Source organism: Gouania willdenowi, chromosome 18 (assembly GCF_900634775.1).
Source record: "Gouania willdenowi chromosome 18, fGouWil2.1, whole genome shotgun sequence".
Taxonomy (NCBI): domain Eukaryota; kingdom Metazoa; phylum Chordata; class Actinopteri; order Blenniiformes; family Gobiesocidae; genus Gouania; species Gouania willdenowi.
In genome coordinates this window covers 7780134-7799152 of record NC_041061.1, presented here as the reverse complement: position 1 = coordinate 7799152, position 19019 = coordinate 7780134, and the positions used below count along the sequence as shown (strand labels likewise).

Sequence of the window (19019 nt, the reverse complement as noted above, 5' to 3'; positions counted from 1 at the left end):
AAACACTGGTTCTAGGTTCTTATTTTAGAATATTTCAACATCACAATCTTTTTTTTCCCACTGGTTATAAATATGTACACGATTTGTTACGAGGTTCAACTAAAATCCATTTATAGTGGATTATCCAATCGTGTCCTTCCACGGTCTCGCCTTCGCTACGGATGTTTTGTCTTTAGCCGCCGGCGTCTGCTGCAGGGGATTGTGGGTAAAAGTTTGCCTCAGTGGACCTGATGGAAGAAAACGAGAAGATTCAGCAAACGTAAGCAGTAATAAACAACTTATTAAACAACTAAAATTATTTCTGGCGACCCTAAAGACTTTTTTCTAGAACAGGGGTGTCAAACTCATTTTAGTTCAAGGGCCAAATAAGGACCAGTTTACACACATGTGGGACACAGGTTTTCAGAGCCAAAATGAACAATTTCAACTTTAATGTTCCCAAGTTCGCACTTCCAGTTATAAATTAGACAAAGTATGGAAGGCATCAGCAAATATCGAAGCATTAACTGACATATACTTAACTGTCCTTTGATTTATTTTCTGACCGAATTTTATTTCATTTGGTGAGATTTTGTGGAATAATTTGAGAAAAATTGAAGAAATTTGGAAAAACAAGTTTTTTCAACAACAATTTACAACTAAATTATTTGGTAATTTACACGATGATTCGTGTTTTCTCTTTCATTTTCACTTTCTCCTGTGTGGGCCGAATCTGATGCAATAAAGGGCCGAAATCAGCCCACGGGCCTCGAGTTTGACACACGTCTAGAAATACTTTGACCATGTATGTTTTTTATACTTTATTACAAATACAGATTTGCCAATATTAGTTACAAGTTGTGCCAGCTCAGATATTTTTGTTATTATTATTAACGAGGTTTATATGTGACAAACTGAAAGTATAGAAGACAGTTGTATAAGATTGTGTTTTTTTAATTTGTAAAATCATTTTTATTTATTTTTTTAAATCTAAAAATACATTTTGAATCAGTTCTTTTTTCTTTTTTTTTTTAAAAATCAATTACTAGACATTTGAAGTGACCCCATTTAAACTCCAGCAGCCTCCACAAGGTTGAAAAACACTGATATAATGGATTCTCATGCCTAAGACAACCCATTGGTATCTTAGACACATTAACAATGGAAGTGGTCATTTTTCCCCCTTGAAAATTTACTTTTAAATCAACCAACATTTTTGCTAAACTTTTTTACATAAAATATGAGAAAAAAAAACTGAATCTATCAAAATCTATCGATGAGCAATATGCAGTTTATACCATTTTTATTTATTTCAAACAATGACATGACAAATAAAACAAATATTAGAAATTGATTATCTAGAAACTGTTACTTTCCCAAAACGATCAGTACGTTCTCATCAATATTCAGTTCCTAAATGCACAATAACTAACCTACTAATCCCCTCAGGCAGTGGTTCTCTTCCTTTTCAACCCCCAAAATAAAGGTTCCAGAGACTGGGGAATGTGTTTTAATAAGTTGGAACAATTTGTTTAAACTGGCAAATAACAGCCATGACAAATCGTCAATGTGGCTAAATTGGCAAAAATAAGCATAAAATATGGTGAAAAGAGGTTAAAAGTTACAATAATGGGTCAACATGAGGTGGGAAAAGTGGTGGAAAGGGTTTCTAAGTACCAAAAAATGTCTTGAAGGTGGAAAAGGTGTGCAGAAAAGGCATTGAAATTTGATGGAGGAATAGCAGAAATTAGAGTAATGTTCCAAAATGCATTAAAAGGAGCAAAAATATGGCAAGAAAAAGTGATGGAATTAAGGTAAAAATCATTCTTGTACCTGCTTAATAGGCGACAATAAAGAAGCTTGAGGGTTTTTTGTGGTCCAGATGGTAAATGTGCCGATGGAGACGAGTCCTGCGTGTTTTGTTGGTTGAACTTGCGCAGCGTACGAGGCTCGGTAAAGACGTAATCGCCGACTTACTTAAGATGTCGGACAATTTTTCAGGACGGTGGTTCAACGTACTGTATTAATAAAATGGAAAATAAAACGGCTGATCCATCCATTTTCGGCTGATCATCAACAAAAAAACCTTTCCGTTGGGTTTTTTTTTTTTTTTTTTTTAACATCAAAGGAAAAGATCAAAGGGCAGACACTTCCACAGCTCCCATGTCACTCTAAAATGGTAAACCTCATGTGACTACCATCTTTTGGCACAAAGGACGATTTAATGGTTTAATCTTTTTCAACTCATCAAGCTTTCCATCTTCATTTTCCTAAAAGTCTATCAAGCAGAAACCAACTTGGAATAAAATATAGGCTCACTAATTTATAAAACAATTATCCACACCTCGCAAAAAAACTGTAAGACTATGAAATGCTACAAAAGATGTCATGCATGTGCCTAGCTTTGTTGTATATCTTATTTTTGTTAAATCTAAGCTTTAATGTGATAATGTGAATTATTCTGTAATTGAACAAAATAAATAAATACGTAAAAACAACATAACGTCCCATGTTTAATGATTCTGCTGATATTATTTCTCTAAGTAATCAAAGCTAATAAGAACAGGATGGCTGACCTTTAGATGCCAGGTCCAGATGGTTCTTTATCCTACGTTCCCGCTCCTGCAGCTGTTGGGCGAGCTGAGCGTTTTTCCATCCTGTGGTTCCACAAAAAACAATAATCACACATAACACCAGGGAATCAAAGCACATCCTACTAGTCTGGTCTGTTAGAGGAAGAATCGTGCAAATTTGTCTCCAAGCATGAAATATGGCTAGGGATGTAACGATTCACTCAACTCCAGATACAATTCGATTCACGATACTGGGTTCTCTCACGATTTATTTTACAAAATGGGACTGTAGATAAATGATGATATAATATAAAATATTCCTTTATTTTTTCGTGAAAAAACTAGAAAATACTGTATTATTTTCCTTTTATTTTTCATTGTCAAAAGAATCCCTTGATAAACTATTCAAAACAATACAATTTAACTAAAAATAAATCTTGAATGAAATAAATAAAAAAATAATACAAATGAAGAAGAAGCCTATTAATTTAAATCCTTTTTCTATTGTAAACAATGCAAAACTGCATAATCGTTATTAGTATTATAATATAATAGTTCTTTTTAAAAGTGCAACTGAAAATGTTTTTTGTGCCTTAACAACTGGACATAAAAAAAGTCTGCATTGTATTTACATCAGATATTTGTTTGGACCAGCAGAGGGCGCTGGTAACCCAGTGGTCGGTTGGCATGCAGAAATTATTGCAGTGAAGAAGAGATGCTATGCTAGCAGAGAGAGCTAATAGAAAAATGTGACTTTTACAGAAATTCAGGTAATATTACAGCTATTCTTTCGGTTTTAAAGGGGTAAGGAATCATTTATTAACATGTTTAAGAGTAGAAGGCGGCCAGAAAGAAAGTAGTAGGAGATTCCACCTGCCACCTACGCTTCTGGACAAGAGAGGGAGCCAAGACTGACACTAGTTGTTAATTTACTACTCTCTCAAGACCCCTCTGTAGTGCCATCACGTACCACTAGGTAGGGGTACACATACCCCCATTTGAGAAACACTGGACTAAACGTGCTCCACACACACCTTTCTTCATGCTCTGGATTAAACCGTCGTTCTGCGGCAGCGCCGAGGTTGGATGTTGGATCTTCTCTGGGATCCTGAACCTCTTCCTGACTAAATGGTGTCTGAGCAGCGCCACTTGGCCCAGAGAGAAGAGGTTGGACGTCAACCAATAGGTGAAGACCGCCTGAGGACGGAGAGGGGGGGAGATAATCAGAATCAGGTTCCTGATTCAGAAATGTTTAATGATGGTAAAGAGTCTCCACACTGACCGTGGGGAAGCTGATGGTGAGGGGGAGGATGACGAAAGGCATGATCCTTAACACCGTCTTCATGGCGCGCAGGTTGGGGTTGTCGATGCCAGACTCCGCCCCCAGCTGGAGGAAGACAGACATATTGATTGGTTAGTGCAGAAAGAGAATGATATAAAAATGTTTAGTATGAACTATGGCTGGGACTTTCACACGTTAAATAAAACAAGCTTTTTTTTGCACTTTAACCTGTGCCGTTTTTATTTTGATACAAAAACACATTTGTTTAAGTTTACAAAAAAATCTTAAAACATGAATATATCTTACTTATTCATATTGCACATTATGTTAGCACTCAGAGATGGAAATTATAAACACTATTTTGTTGTTTAAGCTCATTTATTGTTTTCATTGATTCCGTTATATACCAAAAAGCTATTTAAATTGAAAAAATGTTGATTCTAATGTCAAATATTGTTATGAGATTAATTTAGAATAATTATTAGCAAAGTCTCTAATTAATTTGATTATTTTTTTTATCGAGTCCCACCACTAGTTTGAATAAATGAAGTATAAATAAATTACAGTGTTTTTTTAATTCAAACTTAGTTTATGTTTGGCTCAATTTAAGTTCTATAGAAAGGGGGATTTTATTTTGAAAGCACACAATTCACCTTGTTGTGATTTAAATAATTCGCATGAAAACCTTATACTTTTAAATATTCCCAAAATTCCTGACCTGGAGTTCCCATGGAAAAATATACTGGGCATTTACCGCCCCTTTAGAATAGAATAAACCTTTATTAATCCCCAGAGGGATAATTCACATTTGCAGCAACACAGTATATACAGTATAAGTGCAGAGAGTAACTGTGTACTGAGATAGGATAATAGTGCAAAAGATGTAAACATTCATAATTAGAAAAAAAACAAAAGCAGAACAAACAAAAAAAGAAAAGAAAAAAATCCTCAACCTCATTGCTCTTTGTTTAAAAGAGATTTAAATCATGCTAATTTTACCCAATTATCAACATTTCTCTGTGGATACGGTATTATAAACACTGATAAATTTACCACGTACTATACAACCAAATGTGCACCATAGATGTACATGCTGAACGTACACAGAGCCGTTTAGAGGTCCGTTTGTTTTTCTCTCTCGACAACCAGTGACGGAGTTTGTGTGTGTGTGTGAGTGTGTGTGTGTGTGTGTGTCAGAGAAAACCCACAGAGAAGATGGAGAGAATCCCACACGGCAACCAGGAGGACAGGTAGCGAGTCACACATACACACCTCAAAACACGCCCTCACCACACATAACGTATTTAGAATAAAAATATACTAAATAAAGTAAAATAAAACAAATAAGTAAACATTTATACAAGAAGTACACAAATATATGCAAAAAGGCTCCAAAAACACACAAAATTACTCCCAAAAACATACATTACAAAAAAATACACCAAACAACAAAAATATGAAAATAACTCAAAATACACAAAACTAAATATTTATACAAAAAATACACAAAATGACAACAGAAATGCACAAAACTACACAGAAAAGATACAAAAATAAACAAAATGACAACAGAAATGCACAAAACTACACAGAAAAGATACAAAAATACACAAAATGACTCTATAATGGCAACAACAAAACTATAGATATACAAAAAATGCACAAAAACAAAACAGAAAGATACAAAAATATACATGACTCCAAAAAACAAACATTACAGAAAAATACACCAAACAAAAACAATATAAAAATAAGTAAAAAAAAACAAACATTTATCATGTGCATGTCTCATAGAATTAAACCAGTGAAATCACACACACTATTTTACTTTGCACCCACAAATAAAGCCCTTTATAACACTACAGAGTACAGAGTATGTACACCTCTTTGTACATCCAACCTTCAAACACACACTCATTTGGCCATCATTGACAGATCTACTTAAGCTCCTCCCACTATATGAACACATACTTCCGACACACACTGTACTAGTAATAAATAAATTAACATCTGATATCCTGAACTTCCTCTCTGCTCTCACATGTTGAACTTCATGTGTCTCTCAGAGCTCTCTCACCTCCAGGATGAAGAACATGGTCCCAGTCACAGCTAGAGGGAGAATGTAGAAGGGATCTGCTGCCGTCAGGTCCGTGAACCACAGCGCACCTCCAGTCTGCATGCTGGGCACCGGCAGGTAGGACATCTTCCTCAGAGCGATGAAGAACGAGATGAAGACCGGAGCCTGAGGGACGTCAGGAAGAATAAACAGATTTATTTTATATTTGGTCTTCTGAATATGAATGTGTATTTGTCCAACAGATGGTGACATAAAGGAGAGCATGTGATGAACCCACCTGCACCAGAGGAACCAGGAAGCCACGCAGAGGATTCACGTCGTGCTTCTTCTGGAACAGACTCAGTTCCGTGTACGCTTTGGAGACTGAAAGAGAAGAAGCAGAACACTTAGTCAGCACTTTATAAAGTCACACACCACATGTCCCACTAAAGTTTAATAATAGATATGCATTAAAATGATTAAAAATACTGCTTAAAGATGAATGAGAGATAATTACTGAAAACACATTTAAAAATTATAATAATTAAATAAATGAATATATTAAATGTCAAGATAATACAGTATTTTCCTAAATTTTAGAAAATTTTTACCGAATTCTAAAAACCTTTCACATAAAATGTTGTTTTTAAAATATATATATATATATATATAACGAGCGTATCATTTTTTTCCAGCAGTCTGTGCCTTCTCCTCGCCCTCCGCTCTATTTCTGTTTCAGGTGTGTTGATGCTGAAGCTGGTAATTCCTGATCAAAGGTTCACAGTGAACTAGTCTGGAACACTCTGATGGTTAATCCTTCTATCCTATCCTGTTTGCCCTTCTGTTCACTAAGCCCAACCAGTAGAAGCTGATGGCTGCCACCTCTGAACCTGGTTCCGCTGCAGATTTCTTCCTATAAAAAAAGAGTTTCTTCTTCCCACTGTCGCTAAATGCTTGTTTATGTGGATCTTGTTGGGTTCTTTCTTACTTACTATGGACATTATATTTTAAGTGCTTTGAGGTGACTTTGTTGTCATTTGCGCAATATAAATAAAGTTGAATTGAATTAAAGTGCAAACTTCGGGACATTAATGTTGAAACTGTTTATTTTCCCACCTAAAATCTTCAGCCCACTTAAGAACAAAACTACTTTGTATTTGGCCCCTGAACTAAATCGACACCCATGTTATAGTTCATTATAATACTTTTATGAAGGTATTTTTGTGTCACATACTTGTCGTTCTCTGTAATAATATGATGAGTTGTGATAATGAGGTGAAATAAGAGGCGACGCTCACATTCAAACTTGTTTCCGCTCTGCTTGGCCTCGTTCATGCGGTTGGTGAGTTTGGTCATCTCTGGTAGGACATTGTTGAGCTTGGCCGCCTCCCTCTGACCCTTCACGATGACGGGGAACACGGCCAGACGGGCCACTACGGTCCCTACACACACACACACACACACACACACACACACACACCCACCCACCCACACACTAACAATTACTGCTGAGGAGCGATAACACGTGCTAACAGCAGGATAACTGCCCCTCACCTAAGACGATGGCCCCCCACCAGGGCAGACCCAGGTCCATGTGCATGTACTCCAGAATGTTCTGGATCAAACCCACTGGTGTGTTCCCAGCGAGACCCAGCTCTGCTAAAGTAGGTTCTGCTACAGCCTGCAGGACGTCAGCGGCTGTGGGAGCAGCATCGCTCAGATGGGATAAGACGGGCTCTGTGGGCAGGACGATGGACACTGGTTCCACTGGGATCTGAGGACCAAATGTTGTGATTCAGAGTCTGGAGCAGGGTTGGGGTCAATTACAATTATAATCACGAAATTGATAATTACTTTTATGGCATAACTATAATCTATTGCTGTCACAATCTTAACTGAATTGTAATTGAGTTTAGATAATTGACTTTGGAAATTCTATAAAAAATGTCATAATTTAACAAAACAGGGGAACCATGTTACAGTTATAGTTATAAATTATTAAAATATGTTTCATATCAAGCTTTCGCACATTTTACCATTTAAAAAACAATTGACATCTAGGGGTATACTGACACAATAAAGGCTCGGACGCCCACACCAATAAAATTAATCAATATTTTTTCATTGATTAGGAAGTCTAACAAGGCAATCAATAGATAGGAAATAAATTAATGATAGATATTTGTTTTTAGTGTATTTTACAGCTGATTTAGGACTCGTTATCATTAAAAGACGCTAACAGAACGCTAACACAAGAGGAATGTTAACTTTCATTAGCTTATTAATTTCAAGCTCAGTGATTGTGATTAATTGTAATTGAACTTTAGTAATTAAGAACGTAATTGTAATTGTCTTTCTGAAGGCAAAAAATAATTAGAATTTAATTGGAATTGGAAAAAATGCTGGTCACTGTAGCTGTAATTGAACATGGGTAATTGAAAACTTAAATTGCAGCTGAAAAATGTAATTGACCCCAACCCTGGTCTGAGGGCTTGGGTAGAGGACGTATCACAGAATGCTGAGTCACTGTTACCTGCTCTATGATTGGCTGTGTGATGATGGGATCAGCAGGCAGGGAGACGGACTCCAGGACTGGAGCACTGGGAGAGTTTTGGACCAGTGGAGACTCTGAAAGTCCATCCAGAGGAGGGATCTGAAAACCAGTGAGGGGTTACTATTCAACAAAATGTTACAGAAACCAGTGCAGCTCAACGGGTGTTTCTTTATCTCCTTTAATGGCATGATATGGAATGTTGCCTCCCTGGTTTGTCAAGATTTCTTACACGGAATATTCTTTAACCCTCCTATTATCCTCAAAAATTACTAACACATTTTAGCCTTGAGGTCAATTTGACCCCAGAGGATATTTACCTCCAGAAAATTACTTTCAGAAAATTGTTGACCAATTGTGTCAGGCACTTTATTTATTTGTTGAATACATAAACAAAAAGACAGTCATCAACATCCCCAACCAGATTGGTTGTCATTACAACTCACAACCTTTTCCTAAACCAAAGAACTTAGATGTATACATAAGAAAACATTATCACATCAGAATATCAAATTACTATCTTAAACGGTTTCTAAGAAAAGTTGTCCCCTTTAAAGATACCTTGAAAAGAGTAAAAAAAAACAGAAAAAGGGCAATAACTCAGGAAAAATAATTGCGCGCTTCACATTTTCGAACTCCATCAAGGTTTTGATACCCTGAAACCACACACTGAATTTATTGCATCTTAAACAGTTTCTGAGAAAAGCTGTCCCCTTTAACTCGGCCGGACGAACGCACGGATGGACGGAGCTCAAACCTATATCCCCCTTCACACTTTGTGGCGGGGGATAATAAATCCTTGATAATGAAACTTTGACCTGTTCTCTAGCGCCACCATCAGGCCAAACTTTTAAATTAGAATTGATTTATCTTCAATAGTTTTTGTCCAAATCTTCTCAAATTTATGGACTATATTGATGACCATAAAGAGTTTGAACCCTATTGGTTGACTCTCACAGAATTAACCATACTGACTGATGTTGGATCCCCCAACCCCTTTCCTTTTCCTCTCATACACATTTATTTACTTATTTTATTTCCTTTTTTGTAAAATATTTCAGGTTATTCGCTGTAAAGTCCTCTGTCTCAGACACATTCTCTTCTATGATACTTTCACTGTGAAAGAGCTGTTCCAAAATGAGGATATTTTCTCTCTCCCCAGCTCAACTCAAAAGTATCAACTCTACACCTACAGGTGGAGGGATGTTAGGTCACACACAGACAGACGAGTTCAACACAGCGAAAAAACGCCTGGGGTCAAATTGATCAGGAACACCAATACGATCAATGCGTTCAGCATATAGAAAAATATGATTATGATGATTTTATGCTTAGTCAGTTTTACCAATCATATCAGGAAAAGTCATGGAATATGACGTAAAAAAAATAATGTCAAGTATTATTTTATAATTGATGAACATTCCACTGCACCACCTAAGGGAGATTTTATTAATATCACCCTCCAATATTTCATTGTACCCTGTACAAGGACAATAAAAGGATATTCTATTCTATTCAATGGACCGTGTGAACTCTGACCTGTGTGCTGTTGTGTCTGATGGTCACTGCGTTCACCCAGACCAACTTCCTCATGTCTGAGCGACTCAGCAGATTCCTCGAGGACAGACCCCTGCATTTCTGTGACGTGTGGAGGAGGGACTTCTGCAGCAGAAGCTGATTGGATAAGACAAATGTCATTTAAAAATCACAAATCAAGCTTTTACTGTGACATGAGAAGAAAAACAAACTTTTATATCAAAACAACTTCATTAAAACTTTAAATAAACAATATAAGCCTTAACTGTTCTTTATATATATATATATATATTGTATATAATTTTTTTTTTTTACAATGATTGATTCCCCAAATGCTGTTTTGAACTGATTTTCCTGCAAATGCTATGAGAACTGCTAAATGTATGTGAACATACTTAATCAGTGGTTTGAGATGAACATTAAAAACATGAGACATTTTACTAAGGTAAAGATGAACTGGATGATTTAGGGATCTAAAGATTAATCGTGAGGCAGTTAAAAATCGATTCAAAGGTGTCACGGTTCACATCGATACTCTGAAATTGAATTGCAGTACTTTAAAAAAAAACAACAAAATAAATAAATAAATGTATTTAACTATTTTAAAATTTCTAATTCAGAACGCACCACCGTGTTTTAAATCAGAAGTGTGGAAGCATTTTGGCTTCCCCAAGGCAAAATGAAAGAAGTGATATTTCCTCAATTATTTCATGTCTTTCAGCTTTACCATAAGTTTACAGGTTAAAAATTAACATTTTTAATAAAAATGTTAATGTTCTAAAGTCTGATTAAACCTTTAAAACAGACAGAAGTTTGCCATAGATTTCCGTCTATGTCGCCTTTTCTTTCACATATTTTTTGATTATAATGAAACTAAAAGCTCTATGAGACTTTTTTTTACTTCAGCATTAATTACATTAATAGTTATATCACATTTTTACCAGTCTTGCAATTTCACAACATTAAAATTATACATTTTTCTCACATAAAGCTGCTCAATTACAAACACAAAGCTGAATGTGTCGCTGAACTGTGTGTAGTTTATCTTTAAATAAAATGTGAGTTTTAAGCATTAAAAAGGTTAAACGTGTGTTCATCTGAGAATCTGCTGCTGTCAAAGTCAAACAGAAGGCATGCACAGACAGCTAGCCGGCAAGGCTAGCTCGCTAGCCGCATTAAACCGCAGTTTGTGCATTTGTTTCAGAAACAACTTCCCAACCAGGCGAACCGGACACTACAAAACACCTACGTGATCCAAAAGGTCAGAGAGACGACTGCCGCTCCGGCTCTGTTTCCCAGAATGAACCAGTAAACATTTAGCTAAACAGCTCCGAGTCAAACCGCTGCGGAGAGCCGCCATGACGGCAAGAAGAGGCTACGGCGAGTGAGAGGGGTCAAATGTAGCGAAACAAACTGCGTCAGTGAAACTACTTTGACATATTGGAATATACTTATATTTTCTCCCCTCTAAAACTTCTTATTGTATTTGTAAACGTAGCAGTTTAAAAGGACAAATACAGAGGATCTTGATCAATTAAAAGACAAAAACTTAAACTTTAAAAAAAAAAAACATGATTACTTTTTTCGTTTATTTTTCAATCACTAATTGATGGAAGCGCAGAGCTGCAACAGGGGAAAATATATTTTGGATCACTATACTGTGTGAATAATATAATTGTATTGTATAGAAATGACATTATATTGTATAAACAATATAAGCATATTGTACAATCATATTATATTGTATGAACAATATAATTATATTGTACAAACATGATATTATAGTGTACCAACAATATCATTATATTGTACAATATAATTATATTGCACAAACATGATATTGTATTGTACAACAATATAATTATATTGCATAAATAGGACATTATATTGCACAAACAAGATATTATATTGTACAAACATGATATACCGTATAAACAATATAACTATATTATACAAACATGATATACTGTATAAACAATAAAATTATATTGAGCGTACATGATATTATATTATGCAAACGTGATATAATGTACAAACAATATCACTATATTGTACAAATATGATATTATATTGGTCAAACAATATCATTACATTGTACATTTATATTCTACAACATGAGTATAAGGAGTATTGTATTTATTTTTGCTTTGTTTCTTGTCATTATGTCAATTCATCAAAAAGCAAAAAAGCAGATGGTCTGTAGGCTTAGAGGACAGAAAGTAAACATGAGCCTCAGTAACAAACTCAAACTCTTAGCATCAGAGTGAGTATGACATCAGTCTCTGTAGTCTTTCACCTTTTTTGTTATCGTTTTACAGGAGTTTAGAAAAAACCCTTTGTAAAACAGTGGATTGGGAAACGTCCAGTTACACAAGAGTTACAATTCGGCTTTTCGCTGACTCTCCGTCTTCCTCAGTGAGCGGGTGATTTTTTGTTGGCAGACGTTTTGAAGTCCCTTGACCAGTTGCCTTTACCTCAGAGTCGTCTACTTTCATAGAGGACTGATTCTCACTTGTCTCTTTCCTGTAAAACAGAAGATAGGCTGTCGAAGACCTAGTAAGAAACAAAGAAAAAGAAAGTCGTAAAACAGAAGAAAAAGTCACACATTTGAATTATAGTGAAAAGTGAGTTTGTAGCTTCTGCTAAGGACTATTACGTATGTATTATATAGACATCACCCACACACACATTTTACTTGATTTAGGACCCATTGACAAACATGACGCAGAGCGGCACAGAGTTATTATTTTAAGTTTTCATCTCCAATGTCAAGAGTTCGATTTCCTTTCTACGATTTTTCTATGAGGTTTTTTTTTGTTGCTCTGTTCATTTGTTGCAATTGAGTATTAAGTTAGTATTCAGTGTTGGTGTTTACCAGTTTTTTCTAGACAAACCCTGTATGTATACTATGTATGGTTGAGTAGAAATGCATACAGCAAGGATAAGTTTGTTTATATACGGATAGAGGGATGGATGTAGGGATGGATGGATAGATGGTTCCATGATTGGATAGACAAATGGTTTGACAGAGTGATGGATGATTTTCAGATGGACAGATGAATGGATGGATGGACAGAAGGACAAATAGGTTGACAGACTGACTCATGACATACAGACGGACAGATGGAGGGATGGATGATGTAAAGATTGGTGGATGGATGATGGATGGATGGATGGATGAATAGATTGGTGGATGGACAGAAGGACAGATGATGTAAAAATGGACAGCTAGATGGATGGATGGACGATGGGTGGATGAATGGATGGATGGATGAATAGACAGATTGAGGGACGATAGATTGATTGATAGCCTGGCAGACAGACAGATGGATGGATGAATGAATGAATGAATAAATGATGATGGATGGATGTATGGGTGGTTGACAGCATGGATGATGAACGGATGGATCAGTTGCATGTATCGATGGACAAATAGACAGATTGAGGGACGATAGTCGAATTGATGGCCTGGCAGACAGACAGATGGATGATGGATAGATGAATGAATGGATGGTTGGCTGGATCAGTTGCATGGATAGATGGATGGATGAGTGGACAGATTGAGGGACGATAGATGGAATGACGGCCTGGCACACAAACAGATGGATGGTTGAATGGATGGATGACCGCTTACATGATGGGGCCGTCTTTGAACTGCTGCTGAACCTGAGAACAGAAACAAAAGAAACAAAAAATGACTCTAACCACATTCCTGTTCACGACACTGAGAACCTGCAGCTGAACTGAACTGGTTCCTCTCACCCGTGAGACTTTTTCATCATTAAAGCAGAACCATCTGTCCTCGTCCGTCTGGATTATTGAGACATAATGTCCATTACGGAGCTCCCCAGAATGCTCCACCACTGCATACAGTTGGTAACTCTGTCGACGATTAGATGAGAAACATACACATGAAGGGTAAAGACATGAACAAACAAAGGTGAAACGATGAAGACACAGGTACCTCTGGGTTGTTGAGTGTGAATGGGATTAAAACCTTGCGGTTGTTTTTGGTGGAAGACTTCGTGTCGAGGTTGAAGTGAAACCTCTTCAGTAGCAGAGTCAGGACGTCCGGAGGATACGTTACTTTATTTCCCTAAAACCACAAGCCCCAACCAACAAGTCACACATGTAGTGTAAGTAGGGATGTCACGATACGACTTCTTCTCGAACAAGTCCTCCGATTCGTGAACTTACTGAAACAAGTATCTAATGATGCTACAAAGCAGCTCTGACACTCTCCTAGAAATACATCTACACATCTGACAACGCACTTTTTTCTCCAACTTTACTTGGACCATTAATTAATTCACAAAGTTGCTGACATATCATTCAACCAATAAACTCCAATTTGTCAAGGCATTGTTCAAAAGTATGAGTATGTGTACACCGCAAGTCCCGATACAAGTATCCAGGAATCTTTTCTAATATTGGACGGGGCTTCAGGTGTTCAGATAAATGTATTTTCTTCCTTTTTCAGTTATAAAAGTACAGCTCAAAGTACAAAGTGATACAGTTGTTGGTTTGTGGTTACAAACAATGTACAATCGATTGGTCTTGTGCTTAGGATGATAATGAGTCTTTCGTCACCTCGGTGCAGTTGGTTTTGGCGTTACAGTTGTCACAGTATATTTGGTTTTCTTCAGTGAATGTCAAAGTTCTGAGGAACTCCTCAATTCCATCCTCCTGAAAAACATCCCCATGTTATTTGAGTCAATGATATCACATTGGTTGTTGATGTGTCATTCTGGACAAGGCCTTGCCCAAACGTATCCTGAAACAAGTATCTATTGATGCTACCAAGCAGCTCTGACAATCTCCTTGAAATACATCAACACATCCGACAATACTCTTTACTAATAATGGGCGGGGCTTCAGGTGTTGTGAGAAATGTCTCTTCTTCTTTTTTATCTAATAAAGTACAACTCAATGCAAAAAGTGATATTATTGTTGGTTTTTGAACAATGTGAGTTGGAGCAATTTTCTAGGTTTAAAAATTTCAATATTTTACCTTAGAGTCGTTAATTAAAGTACTGTTTATTTAAATACAAACATATTTCTTTTTGTGGGATTATTTATTCTATAGTTTGAACAGGGTAAATTCTAAATGTTGACTAGGTGATCCTTCATTAACGGGGCAGGTACGTAGGAGGGGTGAGCACCAGGAAGGTGAATGGTTTTTTACCTGGAACCTCGAAATGGAACCTGGAATATCAATGAGGAAAACGCCAAGTTGTCGGCAATTTGTGAAAGGAATGAACCAAAGAAAACGAACAGATTGCTTGGACATTGATATTTTTTGGTCCAGTGTGAAGTCCGCTTTCTCTGTGCCGCATGAACATCTAATAGAAATTGTTGCCGTAACAATGTACGATCAATAAATCTTGTGCTTAGGATGATAATGAGTCTTTCAATTCCATCCTCCTGAAAAACATTCATATTCAAACATATCCAGAAACAAGTATTTAGTGGTGCTGCCAACCAGCTAAAATACATCTACACATTCGACAACACTCTTTTTTTCTCTCCATTGAATGTCAAAGTTTTGAGGTATTTTTCAATTCTTCAACTTAAAAATATTCCTATGTTATTTGAGTCAATGATATCACATTGGTTGCTGATGTGTGATTCTGGGCAAGGCCTTGCCCAAACGTGTCAAGACAAAAGTATCTATTGATGCTACCAAGCAGCTCTGACGCTTTCCTTAAAATACATCTCGACATCCGACAACGTTCTTTTTCTACACTGAATGCCAAAGCTTTGAGGTACTCTTCAATTCCATCCTCCTGAAAAACATTGATATGAACAATGATATCACTTTGGTTGTTGATGTGTCATTCTGGGCAAGGCCTTGCCCAAACGTATCCAGACATTTTCCAACACACGCTCATTACCACTCTGTAGACTTCTGCACTGTTGTTCCCCAGTGAAAGTGGAAGGTACCAAAACTGCTGATCCTGAACCGACTCTTTACCACATTTGTCACAGCACACAAAGTGCGCCAACAATCCTCGGAATATCTGGGAACAGAACCACAAACAGGTCCAGGGGTTTGCCATTGTTTCCTCCTTCAATAGATTTTATTCCCAGTTTTTACCTGTTTAGCTTCTGAATCCGTCATCTCGAGAATTCTCTCAAAGAACTCAGCGGCATCGCGCTGTTCGTGCACTGGAATGAGGGAACAGATAAAAACAGTAGAATCCACGTCACTGAAAATACAAAGTACAATGACCTTATTTCATGTTGTATTGAAAACATTAGGGTAAAAATAAGATTGAATTTTTTTTTCACTTTTGTATTTCAGTATGTGGAATAAGATTCGAGAACAATTTGCCAATGGAATGAAAGAGTGTACAAATATTAATCAATTTAAAAATTGATCTTTATGTTGTATGACAATTTTGAAAGTGTACAATTTTTTTTTGCATACATTATAATCAAAATCATATAAAGATGAGAAAAAATGAATTTATTAACAGCAGTAAAGGTTAGAAAACAGGATGCTGAAAATTTGATTATTTATTTACTGTGACGCAGGAAAAGGGGCGGGACTCATAAGTTTATACTTCCACCTACTCTCTTTCGAACACAAAAAGTATGCGTATGCAGTAATATATGTTATGTAATTATTGAGGGGTTTTTTTTCTTCTTTTTTTCTGGAGGGAAGCCATCTGCATCATTTATTTTGTTTATTGTAATATTGTTTCTTGTATTATTTCATTTGAAATTTGTTCAAAATAAAACAGTAAAATCAAAAAGGTTGGCATACAAGAGTATAATAATGATAATAATTATTACAATGATAATAATGACAATAGTAATAAAAATTATAACAAAAAATAATCAGAATTAAATTCAAGAATAAATAAATAATTTAAATTGTTATCATCTGTAATGACACATGCAGGCATACGTTACCCATTTCAATGCCCAGTTTCTTGGTAATCCTATATGTGTAGGCTGGGTATTTCTCTAAGTCCTGGAACAAAGCTTTGAGTTCAGGATCAATAAATGTCATCTCACTGGTTCCCCTGAACAACAAAAAATGTCATTCAAAATGGTATCACAGTTTGATCAGAATAAACTACAATAAGTGGACTAAACGGGGAACCTTTTCACAGCATCTCTGAAGTCTTTGGTCATGAACAGCACCTGCAAGACACTGTTCAGGTAACAAGTACCGCCTTGATTTAACAAACCATGGTGCTTCCTGTCAGCTGTGGGAAAGGAAAATAAATAAGGTTAGAAATATGAACGTAATATCAGGAGAGAAAATGCGGTGGAAGTTCATTACAGCGGATGAGCAGCAGTGGTCAGGACCAGGCCATTTTAGCCAAAACAAAAATGCAGATATTAAAATACACAAATTGTACCTAGACAGCATAGAGTTGTTGGTCATTTGTTTTTAAATGGGCCACAGATTACGGGCAGGAAAAATTAGTTTGCACATTCACATATAAATCATATGTAAAGTATTTAAGGCAGGGACGAAACCAAAGCAATAATTTTTAATTAATTTAGAGAAATTTTGTGAAATAATTTGAGGAAAATTGCAGGATTCTGGAAAAACTTAAGAGTTAAAAATAACTGCCATCATGTGAAATAACAAAGGGAAAACTAAAAACGTTTATTGGATTTGTGTGCTGTGATCTCTACAACTGATTTAAATGGTAATTTACACCAGTGGTTCTCATCCTTGGGGTCGGGACCCCATTTGGGGTTGCGAGACACTGTGAGAGGGGTCGCCAGATGCCGTCAAGAAACTACGGATAATTTGAGCCCATTTTTGCTTTTTTTTTTTTTAACCCTTTTTCTACCACATCAAACTTGCCATTATTTAACCTATTTTCATCACTTTTTTCTTGCCATACTTTTGCTCCTTTTAATGCATTTTTGCTACACAACTCCCATTTCTGTTACTTCAGTGAAAGAATAATGCACATCTATGTAAAGCGCTTTGAGTGTCTATGATCATCAAATTTCCTTTTTTGCACATTTTTTTCCAATTTCAAGACTTTTTAGTCACTTATAAACCCTTTCCACCACTTTTTCCACCTAATGTCACACATGTTGACCAATTATTGTCACTTTTAACTGCTTTTCACCCTATTTCATGCTTATTTTTGCCAATTTAACCACATTCACCATTTGTTGTGCCCTTTATTTGCCAGTTTAAATGAATTGGTGCTTTTTTCTGCCAACATTGACACTTTGAATACTTTTTTACCACTTTCGCGGGCCAAATTGGAAGCTCCAAAAGGCCAGAGTTGGACCCCGGGCCTTAAGTTTCACACCTATGTACTAGATGTCTCTACAGTGGAGTTTTTAAAGTGTTCTTACACAGAAACAGAAACTATTTTACCATCACTGGGAGAGAAATCCCCATAATTTGGTTTATTCCTGTCGGACCGACGCATTTTCAGAAGCTCCTGTCGGTTAAACGGTGCTGCAGCAAAACACATGAAACAAACGTGCACATGAAGCAAACATGAACCTATAAACATGTTAGATTGTAAATTAAATGTACGTGAAGCTGAAAATGAACCTACCCCGGAGCGTCAGGAGACAGTGAACGTCTCTTAAAATATCAGTAGCTTTCTGTTTCACCTAATGCTGCGTTCACGGAATGTGGGAATTTTTACATTCTGTGAGAAAAAGACTAATTACGCCCACTAAGAATCATTCCCTTTTCTGTTTAATCCTTTAAACTACTTTATTAATTACTAAAATACTATACTCATAACATTAGCGTGTCCTGTAGCAGTAGGCTAGGCTACAGTCCAGAAAATTAAAATCTAAATCTTATCATATATAATAAAATCTGATGTTAGAGGAAAGTTAAACTTGTAACTAGAAAATATAAAAGCATTTTTTACAATCTAGGATAATTTCATTAGGTTAGCTAATATAATAATTTGATACCTTTGTTTATGTTCAGTTTCGCGCCCAAACACGTTGAACACACACTGTTGAGTTGTTCTCATTCATGTCATTAGAATTAAATAATTTTAAATTTACAAATAGAGTTTTAGCCTGAAAAAG

General features: G+C 36.2%; 2 protein-coding genes across 2 annotated transcripts; both read right to left on the bottom strand.

Moving 5' to 3' along the window:
- Window positions 1-3: 3 nt before the first annotated feature.
- oxa1l (OXA1L mitochondrial inner membrane protein) lies at window positions 4-11383 on the bottom strand. The gene is made up of 11 exons (XM_028474437.1): window positions 11227-11383; window positions 9981-10115; window positions 8424-8543; window positions 7445-7664; window positions 7189-7332; window positions 6189-6274; window positions 5912-6076; window positions 3835-3939; window positions 3587-3749; window positions 2556-2636; window positions 4-227 (listed from the first exon to the last, which is right to left on the bottom strand). The coding sequence occupies exons 1-11, from the start codon at window positions 11335-11337 to the stop codon at window positions 121-123; spliced, it is 1437 nt and encodes a 478-aa protein (XP_028330238.1). The 5' UTR covers window positions 11338-11383; the 3' UTR covers window positions 4-120.
- A 577-nt stretch (window positions 11384-11960) lies between these two features.
- On the bottom strand, window positions 11961-18584 carry LOC114480057 (ubiquitin carboxyl-terminal hydrolase 47-like). Its single transcript, XM_028473847.1, has 11 exons — window positions 18527-18584; window positions 18340-18423; window positions 17089-17194; window positions 16896-17008; window positions 16075-16145; window positions 15872-15997; window positions 14568-14663; window positions 13942-14073; window positions 13740-13859; window positions 13612-13643; window positions 11961-12530 (listed from the first exon to the last, which is right to left on the bottom strand). Exons 2-11 carry the CDS (start codon window positions 18392-18394, stop codon window positions 12344-12346), a joined length of 1038 nt encoding a protein of 345 aa, XP_028329648.1. The 5' UTR covers window positions 18395-18423; window positions 18527-18584; the 3' UTR covers window positions 11961-12343.
- Window positions 18585-19019: the final 435 nt, after the last annotated feature.